Raw genomic sequence first — 15740 nt, 5'->3', positions numbered from 1 at the left:
CCTCGGTAGGAAAAGGCTTTTTCTCCCGGTCCAGCGTCCAAGCAGAACCTGAAGGAGAGCCGGCTAGACAGGCTCCAGCAGGGGAATGTGGTATTGGCAAGCAATGAGCAGATGCTGAGTGGTCCGACCTTAACCCAGGCCCCCATGCAAGGGCTCAGGGCGTATTCATGTGAAGCAAGTGTTGACATGGAGTTCTCTGTTGTTGACGTGCTGGATGGAAATCCATGGGGGCTTCCTGCAGAATTACTGTCATTACCCTGGTAACACCAGGGGAGAGGAAGAAGCAGGGCCCCACAGCGCTGGGCTCCCTTTGCACCTCGAACGGTGAAAAACATGTTTGCATCACTCTTTGGCTCTCTGTGGGGCAGGTGGAGTTCACGTTAGTCATCACGTTCGGCCCTTCGGTCTGCGTAAAGTCGAGCACCGGAATCCAAGATGGAGCCCAGGCACGTGCGAAGTTCCTTCCCCCGAGAGATGGCTGGGGAAAGGGAGGAATTGCGGTGGCAGAGTTGTACCCCGTGCATAAGTCTGCATGATTGCGTTGCCCACACTGCCACCATGCTGCTCCGCTCCTTGTTCTGCCCCGAGAGTTGTGTATTCCTCGGTCGTGGGCGGTTCAGGGACGCGGTCTCCATAAAAACTACAATGGAGACCCTCTCTGGGCTCTTCCTCAGCCAGGCCATGGGCTCACAGTGTGTCTCAGGAGAATCATGGCCTCGTCCAGCTGATCTGGAAGCAAAGAACGTCTCTGTCATGGCCACTGCAGGTCTCTGGCCTGCAGAAATTGACCTCCCACCTCAGTCTGATTTGCTTTCTGGGCGTTCCTGGTGGACCACGGTGTGGCCCCGAGGCTTGCCCCAGCTTGCGTGATGGGGTGGGGGCTGGTGTGGATCTTGGCCCATCCCCAGGAAGGGATCCCCTCAGCCAAAGAGATAGCAAGCAACCGTTTTGCAGGAGGCCCCCCCAGCCCGGGGGCTTTGGAAGGGAGAAGGCCCTGAAGGGGATCTGGAAGACATTTGGCTCGCTCAGCCTGGCGAAGTTGGTCCTACCCTCGCTGTGCACTGGTGGCTTCCTGAGCCGCACCGCTGGCAGAACCGTTGCATCAGACAGCTGTGGACAGAGTGTGGCCCGTCCTGGTTGCGCCCAGGGGCCACAGAGTATGGTAGGTGATGCCAGGTGGAGATCCGGAGGTGGTAGCGGGATCACCTGGAGCAATTGGAACAGGGATGAGCAAATGCAGGTGGGCTGGGGGCCAGGGGAGGCCTGAAATTGCACCCGCCATGCTGCTGCCCTGGGTGGGTGGGGTCCGGTCAGATACGGAACGTTCTTCCAGGAGAGGCTGCAAGGTGCACGGCCATCTCAGCCCCCTGGATGCCAGGCCACGGATCCCGGCGCTTGCCTGCCCAGGCACATGCCCGGTCGGGCAAACGCAGGGATCCCCGCTTGTCTGTGAACCGCCATTGCACTTAAAAACGGAGGCTCTGCCATCCACGTCAGTCGCCACTCGTGCAAAACGGTGGCCAGAAGCAGCCCCATTTCCTCAGCATTACAGCTGCAAGTGGTCTAATTAGATGGTTCAAGCCTCTAACTTTGTGTCTATGGGGCTACCAATGGCCTCCACTCTTCGCACATGTTGGCTGACATAAAGAGCAGAGCTTCCAATTTCACACCAAAGGGTGGCTCGCAGGGTGGGGGGATGTCACTTCCTGGGCTTCCATGGACCGCCTGGTGGCTCACATGGCTTGCCTTACAATGGCGGGTGACCAACAGGGCCCAGTGAGTGGCATGGACCACTGACTCCAGTGAGTGTGCCCATCCCTCCCTTGGACTTCGGATGCCATATTGCCTGAACTAGGGATGTCAGAGAATTTCTCCACGAACCTCTTGGAGGCCGAATGCCAACGCATTCGACCCCTGAAATTGGTGGAGAAACAGTCCACCCCCCCGCCCACCCCCCGGGATGGGACTTACCTTGAGCGAATATCCCTGGCGGTGGCGGCTCCCAGCGGCGGTTTGGCAGCGGTTCAGCGCGGCTGGTCTTCCGACCGGCTGCCACCGCCGCCATTTCCAAGTAAAACAACAACAACAACAAACGTGATAGGCTATGTAATGATTTACGTAGCCTATCACGGCTGATTGGGGGGGGGGAGAAAAAGCACGTACACAAATGGCAGCACCCATGGGCGCCACTATTTGCGTACACATGTTTTTTTTTCTTTTAAATCAGCTGTGATAGGCTACGTAAACATTTATGTAGCCTATCATGGCTGACTGCAGGGACGCAAATGGTGGCGGTTACGGCCGCTGCCATTTGCGGAGCCGGCCGGCCAGGATTCAGTGGGGGAGGGACGGAGTGCCTCCCCCCCGGCCAGAATTTCAGGGGGGGAAGGACGGAGCGCCTCCCCCCGGCCAGAATTTCAGGGGGAGGGATGGAGCGCCTCCCCCCCACCATGAATGTCACCCTTCAAAAAGGTAAGTGACTTTTGTACATCCCTAGCCTGAACCCTGTTTCGGATGCCACACTGTCCAGGTGCCTGACATTCCCCCTGCCGTGGATACCTAGCATTCAGCCTTCTTGGCCACCCCTGAGGCTACACACGGCATTGTCTTCCCCTGCCTTCCTCAACTGGTGCTCTCCAGATGCTTTGGCCCATAACCTCATCATTCCTCACCAGCTTCACCATTGGCTCTTATGGCTGGGAATGGTGGGAGCTGCAGTTCCACACATCTGGAGTGCACCCGGTGGGGGAAGGCCGATCTATGGCAATTCTACCAAGGATGCCAAACCAGTCCAGGTGCCACTGTGGTCGCTACCCCAGGAAATACGGGGTCCTGGCCAAGAAGAGATGCACGATGTGTGACCACCGATGGTTATTAAGCCATCCAAATGCTAGTGGGGAATCCTGACTGTGCCGGAGCCAAAGCCTGGCGGAGCGGTCCGTGTGTTCCGGGGGCATGATAGGGGTGGGGACAGAATGACTGCGGAGGACAGAATGACTCCTGCCAGAAACCCTGGAGAGCCAGTGCCAGTCCGTGTCAGCCAGCAGCAGGCGATGGGACACCCGTGGGCAACCCTGTGCCCCAGGACACCTTTCCTGGTGCCTGCCAAGGTGCCCCACCCTTCCGCGCTTGGATTGGTTTTTGTGTCCAAGAACAAGATTTCTCAGGGGCAGCTGGGATCCCTTCCTACCAGAGTGAGGGGCTCTAACTGCTCCCATCTTCTTCCTCCATGAATGCGGGGCTTAGGGACATTCTGAGGAAATGAGAGTCTCAGGACGCAGCCAGCTGATGCTTCCAGTGGCAACATGCCCATGTTCTGGCAGGGCCCAAGGCACTTTCTGAATCAGCCAGGTCTGCCCACAGCCCCCCAGAAGGTCACCTACCCCTGGTGGAGACACCACCGGCGTCGACAGACCCATGATCAAATGCCATGTAAGACCACTTCCTTCAAGACTTTTTTATTAAATCTCAGAGGGCGGAACTGCATAGGTTGCACAGTTTTGCCTCGTGGAGTGATTTCAGCTGTGGAGATCATATGGGTTCCAGTTCTTCCTGTAGTTAAAGACTTGTGCTTCCCACCTTCCTGTCATTATACAGGCCTCTAATCCTTCAGCTCTGATATCAGTCCTGTATGCTAGAAAAAAATCCACAGTTTTGCAATATCTGTCTCTAACATCTGTCTCTGACCTTTCTCACAGGAGCCTACAGCAATTGCACCCCGTCTCAATCTGAGTGGGGTTTAGTGTCTTGACGGGGCTCCCCTTGTGGCCATGAGGACTACCCCAGACTGAGGGACAAGGAGGGGTGTTAGTGTGGATCCTGGCTCAGCACCCAGAACAGATCCCCTGAGCCCAGGAGACACCCAGCAACCCTCTTAGAGGTGGCCACTCCTGGGCTGGGCACCTTGGGAGGAAGAAGACACACAAGCGGATTAGGAGGACGCATGGATGGGGGATGGCAGGAGGTTGCTGAACATCCAGCCAAGGCAGGCAACATCCTCCTTCAGAACTGGTTCCCTCACATGAAGTGCCTGCTTGACTTTTTACCATCAGGGACTGGAAACAAAGGGCACAGCGGAGTTTGTTAGGGAAGCCTGCAGTCAATCGCGAGTGTGTCCCAGCACAAGTTTCTCTGAAGCTGAAATGCTGTGCAGTTGTGAGGGAGTGAAGGGTGAAAGTAGTGCCGCGTAGATGGAAATTCCCAAGTGCATGATAAGGCATACTTCTGGACCAGTTTCACAAAGAATCTTGTGTAACCGGGAAGTTTGCACTTTCCTTTTTGTTTGAATCGGCAGAAATTGCCTGAGAAGATGAGGAATTACTGTCCTTATACACTATTGGCCTGACCTGAACCAGAAAGTCATGGATCGGGGCAGGGGGGGTTGAGTATGTTGAACCATCAATGCCCTGCAGCATTTTCCCATCCCCATAGATAAGTCGATCCCGTTCCTAATTATGCCTTGGAAAACGTGGGATGTGCCTTTTTTCATAGCAGCTGCATACTGGGGTGAAATTGTCATTGAACTGTCGACCAGAAGCCCAAGATCTCTGTCATGGCCAGTCACGAGGATACAAGTGATGTTGGGATTGCCCCCCACATCCCACCCCAATGTGCATCACTTTACACTTCCTTACATAGAACTGCATTTGCCATGTTGATGTGCATTTTCCCACTATGGAGTGACCCTTCTGGAGCTCTTCGCAATCCCTCTTTGTTTCAACTATACCAGATTGTTTAATGATACCAACTTATTTATTCATTTATTTATTCATTCATTCATTCATTCATTCATTTCCATACCCCCCAATAGCCAAAGCTCCCTGGGCAGTTCACAAAAATTAACTTATTTTACTAAATGATTTGGTAGAATCAGCAAGCTTGGCCACCTTGCTGCTTAGTCCTAGTCCCAGATATTTGGATTATTACTGTCAGTATTCCTACTACTATTCCTACTACTATTACTTTTGTTATTCTTACAGTTATATCCTGCACTTTTTCCTCTTGCATGTAACCCACGGCAGCTTCCATGGGCATCTGTCTCCTCCTCCATTTCATCTTCACAACAACTGTGTGAGGTAGGTTAGGCGCAGAGTCAGTGAGTGGCCCAAAGCCACCCAGGGAGCTTCATGGCCGAGTGGGGACTGGAACCCACATTTCCCAGGTTCCAGTCCAATGCTCTAACCACTACACCACACTTGAAACAAACAAACAAACCAATATATGACCAGTAAATAAACCATGTACAGAAATAATGGACTTGATTGGATAGATGTATTTTTAAATAAAATAAAGTACAATGACTCCTGTAAGGATACATAGCATGGGGAAATGTGAGGGAGGGACTGGACAATGAATTCACAGTGACTTCTCTACAGTAGTCAAAATCACAGAATCTTTCTCCTTATTAGACAATCCTTGGAATTGAGATTGGGCCTCAGGAGAATAATATAGCATTTGGGGAGAAAGATGCAACCCAGAAGACCAGCCGCAGAGGCCAAGATGGAGAAGATCTCCACGGCCACCATGAACTTCCCCTTGGTGCTCAGGTAAGTTGGCATGAAGGAGACCCACACGCTGCAAAACACCAGCATGCTGAAGGTGATCAACTGGGCTTCATTAAAGCTGTCTGGCAATTTCCTTGCTAGGAAAGCCACTGTGAAGCTGATGAGAGCCAGGAAACCCATGTAAGCCAAGACACTGATAAACATGGTGACCGAGCCTTCCTGACATTCCATGATGATCTCTCCAGCCAGGGAATGGAAGTCCAGGTTTGGGAACGGGGGAGAGGTTGCCAGCCAGACAGCACAGATCACACCTTGCACAAGCGGACAGAACAGGACAATGGAGTTGTTCAGTTGTCTCCCCTAGAGTTTTCTGGCCACATTTCCTGGCTTGGTAGCCATGAAGGCCAGAACCACAGTGACAGTTTTGGCCAACATGGAAGAAATGGCCAAAGAGAAAATTATGCCAAAAGCTGATTGTCGGAGAAGACAAATGACATTTGTGGGTTGACCGATGAACAAGAAGGAGCAGAGGAAGCAGAGCAGGAGGGAGATGAGGAGGACATAGGTGAGATCTCGGTTGTTTGCTTTGATGATCGGTGTGTCGTGATGTTTCATGAACGTTGCCAGCACTAGGACAGTGATCAGAGCGAGGAAAGAAGCAAGAGTTGCTAAAATGAATCCGAGTGTCTCTTGATACGAAAGGAAGTGCATAGTTCTGGGGATACACTGGTCTTGGTTCTCATTAGGGTGTTGATCTTCTGGGCACTGAGTACAGCGAACTGCATCTGCAATGAATAACAACTAGTGAAGCACCGTGAACATGACACAGATGCTGGCGCCAGATCAGCCCACAAGGGAGTCGATGGAATTCTCCTTTCGGAAGTTTATTGTACCCCAAAGTGCAGAAACTCCCTTTCCTGGCCCTCTCTGTAAGCTTTGGCAAAACATTTAGTAAGAACACACTCAGAAAAGGGGCAAAACGCCTTCTTTTCATATGATACTCCCTGATATCAAACTCATGCTCAATAGCGTGCAATGAAGGAAAACCCAAGTTCTGTAAGCAGAAATGAAAATCTGGGAACTACAACTGACCCACAATCTGTCACTTTCAGCGCCTTCTGAATGCACCGATAAACCAACCATCCAACCAACCAACCAACATCTGTCATTTTCTTTAGATCGAGGACTGAGGACATGAGTTGGGGTAGGAAATGGGCAGCAGGTTCTGGAAAACACTACAGAAAAAGGGGCTATCTGTCTGACACCGGTGTTACGAGCTCCAGTTGTTAAAAGGATGACCAGCCATCTGCATGGATCAGTGTGCCGCCCAAACAGCTTCAGGCCTGATGCCAAAAACACTGAGGATGGAAACAGGGTCTTTGACAACGTACCCCTGGAAAGGTGAGCCAGTGGCAATGAGGAAGTGCCAGATACTGTTTCTGCGGGCATTAGTAGAAATAGAAACAGAAGATTTCTTCAGGAAATTGTGAATACTTTGCAAACAAGGAAACCACAGAAATATGCGATCTGGAATGGAATTAACCCCAAAAAATCCATTCCTGGGGAAATGGCAGACTCCTTGTCTACAGTACGCTCTTCTCCCAGCTCCACTCTTGCCTCAGTACATCCTGCACATCTACATGGCTCCCAGACTTTGAGCTACCTGTCCAGGTAGAAATTGTCCCTTCTGGGCAACGATCACATCTGTAGCAGCAAACCGGCTTCTCCTCTGAATCTTTTTTCCAGTGTCCTGGACGGCACCTCTGCACACACCTCGCAAAGGGGGGCTCCTAAAAGGCAGAAGACAAATCATTCAGGATATCCAGATGACAGAAATTGCACCAAGCTAGACTCAGAATGACTCAAGTTCCCATTACATGACAGATATTTCACCAATTGAGGAGGGTCAAAGTGACTCAGAACTATCTTATTCAAGGCTGATTATATATATTCACAGAGAAAGAGAGAGAGAGAGAGAGAGATGTATGCATGTATGCATGCATGCATACACACACACATCTAAGTTGGAAGCTGCTTTCTAGCGAGTCAGACACTTGGTCCACCGGGTCTGGCATAGTCTGCAGGAATTCCAGCAGCTCTCCAGGGTTTTAGACAGAGGCCTTTCCCCAGCCTATGTGCAGATGTGGGGACTAAAGCTGGACCTTCCTGCCTCCAAAGATTGTGTTTGGCCATTGGGTAATACCAGCACCCTGCACCCTGGACTCAAAAAGACGTTGGTCCCATCTAGAAAGACTTCTGTTCTCAAAGGACAGACTGCAACATCCCTTCCTTCTCCCATGACCCCAGAAGATTCAACTCCACCTCTGTAGGCCAGATGATTGCGTCAGAGTTAATGGTGAAGTCTTGTCCTGGGGGAGCGTCTGGATGCAGCCATCCCACTTTCGCAGGGGCAAAAGTGTGATTTGGAAGGAAAATCCAGTTCACAATATCGTAACTAGAGGACATCTCAGAATTATCGGTGAAATAGACTTTGTCTCCAGCGCTGTTGTTAAAGCGGACGGCCTTCAAAGAGCCAACAATCTGAAATGTAAGAGGTGCTTAGAAAATGGGGTGACTGGTTCTGGGGACCGTGAGGGGGGTCTGAAGTCTTCTCACGTACTGTGCCTGCCATTCAGGTTGGGGATTGCTTGGTTCTGCATTGTGATGTTTGGTTTAATGCTTAGGATGCTTCTTCACTGGGCACTAGCCGTGAGAAGCTGCTTACCCAGTGTTTTTGGGGGGTTGCTTGGTTCCTTCTTGCTCCAACGCACCCTTTCTAGGCCACTAACTGTAAAAATATACATCTCCAGAATAGGGATGGGGGAACAAGTGATGTGGGAATTCACCAGCACAAGCCCGATATTTGCCTCTCCTTGATTTGCGCTCACCTTTGATTAGGCATGAACGGGAAATTTGTGCAAAAAAAGGAATGAATCACGCATTTGCATACATTTCTAAAGTTGCACAAATTTCCTCCATAGACTAAAGGGTGAAATGGTGCATTTTCAAAGTTGCGCAATTGCAAACTGCTTTCTCTTCCAAAAGCATGTATTTTCGAAAGTGAGCACCAGTTCGATAAGTTGTGAGTGTTTTGGGAGAGCATGTTCTCCTGCTCACACTCCCATTTGGGGTGGTGAGCAGGGCATTTTTCATGTTATGTAAGTAGATATTAAAGGGCTTGCTTGAATCGTCCCTCCTCGTTCCCAAATACCTACACACATTCTTAGCACAGAAGTACAGAAAGTCTCTGCTGCTGTCTACTCTCTTCCTAAACTCGCTCCAGGGAAATGGTGGCCCTGCAAGGATATCTATGGGGAATCTTTTCCTTAGGAACTTTAGAATGAACTAATACAGCTTCTCCCAGTATCTCCATTTGCTTCCAGTACCTGATGGTTAAACCACTTCCAGTCCCGGATGGTAAAAAATCAGCACTTTATATGAGAGAACCAGTTCTGAAGGAGGATGTTACCTGCCATGGCTGGACGTTCAGCAGCCTCCTGCCATCCCCCATCCATGCATGTTGAGATTCAGATGAAGCCCTGGCATGCAACGCGTGTGCCACGGAGTAGACGGCATTGTAGATACTGTAGCTGCGACTGGTCATGCTCGTATCAAACATGTGGCCTGGCAGGTCCTCCCATTTCTCTTCCCCTTTACACCTCTTGTGTCCCCAGTGGAAGGGTTGGCCTGGTTTCAGGACCGTACAGGCAAATTCATATTCCCACCAATCATGGAGAAAGACGTCTCCTTGTGGTTGGAGTGGATCTAAAGCCCATAAGAAATTTTTGAACGCTGGGACATTCCTGCTGTGTTCCGTGAAGTGCAAAGCACCATGGAAATTTGTAAGTTCATGTTGGCCCAACTGGGGTCTTATTGCCACCTTTTCCAAATGTGGTGTGAAGATCCAAACCTTCCTAAATGAGGTCTTCTTGGTAGAATATTCATTGTATGCCATTGCCCATCCAAGATTTTCTAAGGTCTCGGACACCCCGAAGAGAATCATCACTTGCAACTCAGCCCAAGCATCAGAATCGAGCAGTGTTGATAGAAGAGGAAAATACGTCGCGTCGATCATATGGATGAAGGCCACACAGATGTCATTCAGCTTGAGCAGTGGTGTCAGTGTCTGGATGAAATGTTCACCACAGTCAAACATGGAAGCAAACAGCCCAATCCAGTTCCAATGGAAATGCAGGAGCAGCCTGACTAAGCCCTCAAATTGAGGCATTTCATTGGGATCAATGCGGAAGAAGGAAGGAAAGACCATTTTCTCCCTCTGGATAGGTTCAAAGACACCAAACGTGAGCTGTAGGAAGGAATTGCCAGGGGGGTGGCCGAGTTAGTCCATAGCAGCAAGAACAACGAAGAGGCTTGTGGCATTTCGAGGACTAGCCCATTCTCACTGTGTAAGCTTGCATGGACGAAGGCCTACGTCAGAGGCCTGAAGTGTTACCTTGTAGGAAGACGGTCATTTCAAAAATGGACTACTCAAGGAAAGCTGGAGCTCTGCGATCCCTCTAAGATTCCCCCGGGTGTGGTTTTCATCCAAATGTCAGGGCTGCCAACACACTTCTTACCATTGCAATGCATGGGCCTTGGTGAGTATAGCAAAAATAAAGATCCTTCACAAGCAACTTGGGGTCTTTTGAGCACCTCCCAAATTCCACAGAATTATCTCAGGAGGCACAACTCAAGTATATCAACACATGGCAGCTGTGTGGGTCAGTTGCACCCAGAGCAACAAAGAGACCTGGAAACCCAGCTCATGAAATGGTTGGGGGGACACAGAATACAACATGTGACACAATGTTTGTGGGGCTGAATCAGGCACCTTCAAAGTGCCCCACTGAAAAACCCTTCTGCTAACAGCCTAAGGCACATGGCTGAAAATAATTCTATTTTGTATGGAAAAGTGTCCCCATACCTAAAACACTGACCGGTTTTAGATGGTGTGTGTGTGGGGGCGGTCTGTGTGTGCTGAGTTGGTCTTGGCAGCCAGATCAACACAGAGTTTTGGAAACCTTGTTCATTTCCGAGTTTTTAAGGGGTCACCACACTCTTTGTGTCTCCCAATCCAAATGGTATTGTTCTAAAGAAATCCCACTGCTGGCTGGGTTTAGCCATGTCACAGTGACCTAAGATGAATGGCTACCGCCAAGGGTACTATATGGCAGGTTGACCGAAGTTGGAAGGTCACCTCCTCCTGCCAGGAAACACAGCGGCACCACACACCCACTGCATGGGCAAGAGACTGTTGTCAGAGACCGGGTTTTGCATCTCTGTGTTCCTGAGTTCTGCAGAACCCGCTTACCTGAGGGATCTTGAAGATGCCCATTAGAGACGCCATCTGCCGTGAGGATGTGGATTCGAGACCCCCAATAACAGAGAGCAGTTTATCCCGTCTGTTGCATTTATAATTTGGGAAAGCTTGGCCCCGTGTGGAGAGCAGGGTCAAGGTGTTCACGTAGATCCATCTCCCATTGTTGCTGTGGTCATAGATGCGGAAGCCGAGGGTCACATTGGGTAGGAGAGCTGGGTTCTCGTTGAGCTCCTGGATGGCAAATGCCAAGGCAAGGTACTGCAGGTTGTTAGTGCTTACTGGCCTGCAGTGAGAGGGACAATGAGTGTCGGTGGGCTCCCAATGACACTTGTGAGAGCAGAAGGAGATAACCATCTCTGAATAAAGACTAGCCCTTCAGGCCAAAACCCAAGAATTCACAATCTCTCTCTCTCTCTCTCTCTCTCTCCCTCTCTCTCTCTCTCTCTCTCTCTCACACACACACACACATGTCTTTGTCACTGCCAGATCCTTCACATGGAACCAGACTATTGCCTAGCTCTGCCTGCCCCCCTTACACCAAACGCCCTCGAGGTGCAAGTCAGTTGTTCTCCAGGTTTGCAAAGATGTGGATCTGGACTGGCAAAGTCTCCCCAGGTCCCCAGCCCAGCCTGACTCTGAAGAAGAGTCTGCAAAGCAGGTTTGAGGTGCCTGAAAGAGAAGCAGGCAGACATCTGCCCCAGATTCATCTTGGAGAAACTCACATTGGATGATCGACCATCTGCGATGGCCCTAGAATCAATAGTTCCCCTGGGACTTTAGGAAAAACATTGCCAAGCGGTAGATTCCCACCAACAATGATGTCTCCTGGCTGGTAATAGTCTTCTCGCACTTCATAAGGCCTGGCCAAGAGGCAGGTGGTCCTCAGCATCGCCTGCGTGGCCTGAGTCCAGTTCCAAAACAGCAGTAGTAGCAGCAGCTGAACCATCCTCGGTAGGAAAAGGCTTTTTCTCCCGGTCCAGCGTCCAAGCAGAACCTGAAGGAGAGCCGGCTAGACAGGCTCCAGCAGGGGAATGTGGTATTGGCAAGCAATGAGCAGATGCTGAGTGGTCCGACCTTAACCCAGGCCCCCATGCAAGGGCTCAGGGCGTATTCATGTGAAGCAAGTGTTGACATGGAGTTCTCTGTTGTTGACGTGCTGGATGGAAATCCATGGGGGCTTCCTGCAGAATTACTGTCATTACCCTGGTAACACCAGGGGAGAGGAAGAAGCAGGGCCCCACAGCGCTGGGCTCCCTTTGCACCTCGAACGGTGAAAAACATGTTTGCATCACTCTTTGGCTCTCTGTGGGGCAGGTGGAGTTCACGTTAGTCATCACGTTCGGCCCTTCGGTCTGCGTAAAGTCGAGCACCGGAATCCAAGATGGAGCCCAGGCACGTGCGAAGTTCCTTCCCCCGAGAGATGGCTGGGGAAAGGGAGGAATTGCGGTGGCAGAGTTGTACCCCGTGCATAAGTCTGCATGATTGCGTTGCCCACACTGCCACCATGCTGCTCCGCTCCTTGTTCTGCCCCGAGAGTTGTGTATTCCTCGGTCGTGGGCGGTTCAGGGACGCGGTCTCCATAAAAACTACAATGGAGACCCTCTCTGGGCTCTTCCTCAGCCAGGCCATGGGCTCACAGTGTGTCTCAGGAGAATCATGGCCTCGTCCAGCTGATCTGGAAGCAAAGAACGTCTCTGTCATGGCCACTGCAGGTCTCTGGCCTGCAGAAATTGACCTCCCACCTCAGTCTGATTTGCTTTCTGGGCGTTCCTGGTGGACCACGGTGTGGCCCCGAGGCTTGCCCCAGCTTGCGTGATGGGGTGGGGGCTGGTGTGGATCTTGGCCCATCCCCAGGAAGGGATCCCCTCAGCCAAAGAGATAGCAAGCAACCGTTTTGCAGGAGGCCCCCCCAGCCCGGGGGCTTTGGAAGGGAGAAGGCCCTGAAGGGGATCTGGAAGACATTTGGCTCGCTCAGCCTGGCGAAGTTGGTCCTACCCTCGCTGTGCACTGGTGGCTTCCTGAGCCGCACCGCTGGCAGAACCGTTGCATCAGACAGCTGTGGACAGAGTGTGGCCCGTCCTGGTTGCGCCCAGGGGCCACAGAGTATGGTAGGTGATGCCAGGTGGAGATCCGGAGGTGGTAGCGGGATCACCTGGAGCAATTGGAACAGGGATGAGCAAATGCAGGTGGGCTGGGGGCCAGGGGAGGCCTGAAATTGCACCCGCCATGCTGCTGCCCTGGGTGGGTGGGGTCCGGTCAGATACGGAACGTTCTTCCAGGAGAGGCTGCAAGGTGCACGGCCATCTCAGCCCCCTGGATGCCAGGCCACGGATCCCGGCGCTTGCCTGCCCAGGCACATGCCCGGTCGGGCAAACGCAGGGATCCCCGCTTGTCTGTGAACCGCCATTGCACTTAAAAACGGAGGCTCTGCCATCCACGTCAGTCGCCACTCGTGCAAAACGGTGGCCAGAAGCAGCCCCATTTCCTCAGCATTACAGCTGCAAGTGGTCTAATTAGATGGTTCAAGCCTCTAACTTTGTGTCTATGGGGCTACCAATGGCCTCCACTCTTCGCACATGTTGGCTGACATAAAGAGCAGAGCTTCCAATTTCACACCAAAGGGTGGCTCGCAGGGTGGGGGGATGTCACTTCCTGGGCTTCCATGGACCGCCTGGTGGCTCACATGGCTTGCCTTACAATGGCGGGTGACCAACAGGGCCCAGTGAGTGGCATGGACCACTGACTCCAGTGAGTGTGCCCATCCCTCCCTTGGACTTCGGATGCCATATTGCCTGAACTAGGGATGTCAGAGAATTTCTCCACGAACCTCTTGGAGGCCGAATGCCAACGCATTCGACCCCTGAAATTGGTGGAGAAACAGTCCACCCCCCCGCCCACCCCCCGGGATGGGACTTACCTTGAGCGAATATCCCTGGCGGTGGCGGCTCCCAGCGGCGGTTTGGCAGCGGTTCAGCGCGGCTGGTCTTCCGACCGGCTGCCACCGCCGCCATTTCCAAGTAAAACAACAACAACAACAAACGTGATAGGCTATGTAATGATTTACGTAGCCTATCACGGCTGATTGGGGGGGGGGAGAAAAAGCACGTACACAAATGGCAGCACCCATGGGCGCCACTATTTGCGTACACATGTTTTTTTTTCTTTTAAATCAGCTGTGATAGGCTACGTAAACATTTATGTAGCCTATCATGGCTGACTGCAGGGACGCAAATGGTGGCGGTTACGGCCGCTGCCATTTGCGGAGCCGGCCGGCCAGGATTCAGTGGGGGAGGGACGGAGTGCCTCCCCCCCGGCCAGAATTTCAGGGGGGGAAGGACGGAGCGCCTCCCCCCGGCCAGAATTTCAGGGGGAGGGATGGAGCGCCTCCCCCCCACCATGAATGTCACCCTTCAAAAAGGTAAGTGACTTTTGTACATCCCTAGCCTGAACCCTGTTTCGGATGCCACACTGTCCAGGTGCCTGACATTCCCCCTGCCGTGGATACCTAGCATTCAGCCTTCTTGGCCACCCCTGAGGCTACACACGGCATTGTCTTCCCCTGCCTTCCTCAACTGGTGCTCTCCAGATGCTTTGGCCCATAACCTCATCATTCCTCACCAGCTTCACCATTGGCTCTTATGGCTGGGAATGGTGGGAGCTGCAGTTCCACACATCTGGAGTGCACCCGGTGGGGGAAGGCCGATCTATGGCAATTCTACCAAGGATGCCAAACCAGTCCAGGTGCCACTGTGGTCGCTACCCCAGGAAATACGGGGTCCTGGCCAAGAAGAGATGCACGATGTGTGACCACCGATGGTTATTAAGCCATCCAAATGCTAGTGGGGAATCCTGACTGTGCCGGAGCCAAAGCCTGGCGGAGCGGTCCGTGTGTTCCGGGGGCATGATAGGGGTGGGGACAGAATGACTGCGGAGGACAGAATGACTCCTGCCAGAAACCCTGGAGAGCCAGTGCCAGTCCGTGTCAGCCAGCAGCAGGCGATGGGACACCCGTGGGCAACCCTGTGCCCCAGGACACCTTTCCTGGTGCCTGCCAAGGTGCCCCACCCTTCCGCGCTTGGATTGGTTTTTGTGTCCAAGAACAAGATTTCTCAGGGGCAGCTGGGATCCCTTCCTACCAGAGTGAGGGGCTCTAACTGCTCCCATCTTCTTCCTCCATGAATGCGGGGCTTAGGGACATTCTGAGGAAATGAGAGTCTCAGGACGCAGCCAGCTGATGCTTCCAGTGGCAACATGCCCATGTTCTGGCAGGGCCCAAGGCACTTTCTGAATCAGCCAGGTCTGCCCACAGCCCCCCAGAAGGTCACCTACCCCTGGTGGAGACACCACCGGCGTCGACAGACCCATGATCAAATGCCATGTAAGACCACTTCCTTCAAGACTTTTTTATTAAATCTCAGAGGGCGGAACTGCATAGGTTGCACAGTTTTGCCTCGTGGAGTGATTTCAGCTGTGGAGATCATATGGGTTCCAGTTCTTCCTGTAGTTAAAGACTTGTGCTTCCCACCTTCCTGTCATTATACAGGCCTCTAATCCTTCAGCTCTGATATCAGTCCTGTATGCTAGAAAAAAATCCACAGTTTTGCAATATCTGTCTCTAACATCTGTCTCTGACCTTTCTCACAGGAGCCTACAGCAATTGCACCCCGTCTCAATCTGAGTGGGGTTTAGTGTCTTGACGGGGCTCCCCTTGTGGCCATGAGGACTACCCCAGACTGAGGGACAAGGAGGGGTGTTAGTGTGGATCCTGGCTCAGCACCCAGAACAGATCCCCTGAGCCCAGGAGACACCCAGCAACCCTCTTAGAGGTGGCCACTCCTGGGCTGGGCACCTTGGGAGGAAGAAGACACACAAGCGGATTAGGAGGACGCATGGATGGGGGATGGCAGGAGGTTGCT

The 15740-nt window shown here is 52.2% G+C and overlaps 1 protein-coding gene across 1 annotated transcript; it reads right to left on the bottom strand.

Annotated features, from left to right (window-relative positions):
• Positions 1-3807: 3807 nt before the first annotated feature.
• On the bottom strand, positions 3808-11770 carry LOC146333808 (vomeronasal type-2 receptor 1-like). Its single transcript, XM_084825714.1, has 7 exons — positions 11547-11770; positions 10888-11107; positions 8974-9810; positions 8276-8392; positions 7905-8045; positions 7223-7294; positions 3808-3903 (listed from the first exon to the last, which is right to left on the bottom strand). Exons 1-7 carry the CDS (start codon positions 11768-11770, stop codon positions 3808-3810), a joined length of 1707 nt encoding a protein of 568 aa, XP_084681840.1.
• Between the last annotated feature and the right edge of the window lie 3970 nt (positions 11771-15740).

The sequence above is a fragment of the Heloderma suspectum genome, chromosome Z (genome assembly GCF_057233095.1).
Source record: "Heloderma suspectum isolate Gila_16-S chromosome Z, 16-S_ref, whole genome shotgun sequence".
NCBI lineage: Eukaryota > Metazoa > Chordata > Lepidosauria > Squamata > Helodermatidae > Heloderma > Heloderma suspectum.
This window is presented reverse-complemented; position numbering and strand designations above follow the sequence as displayed.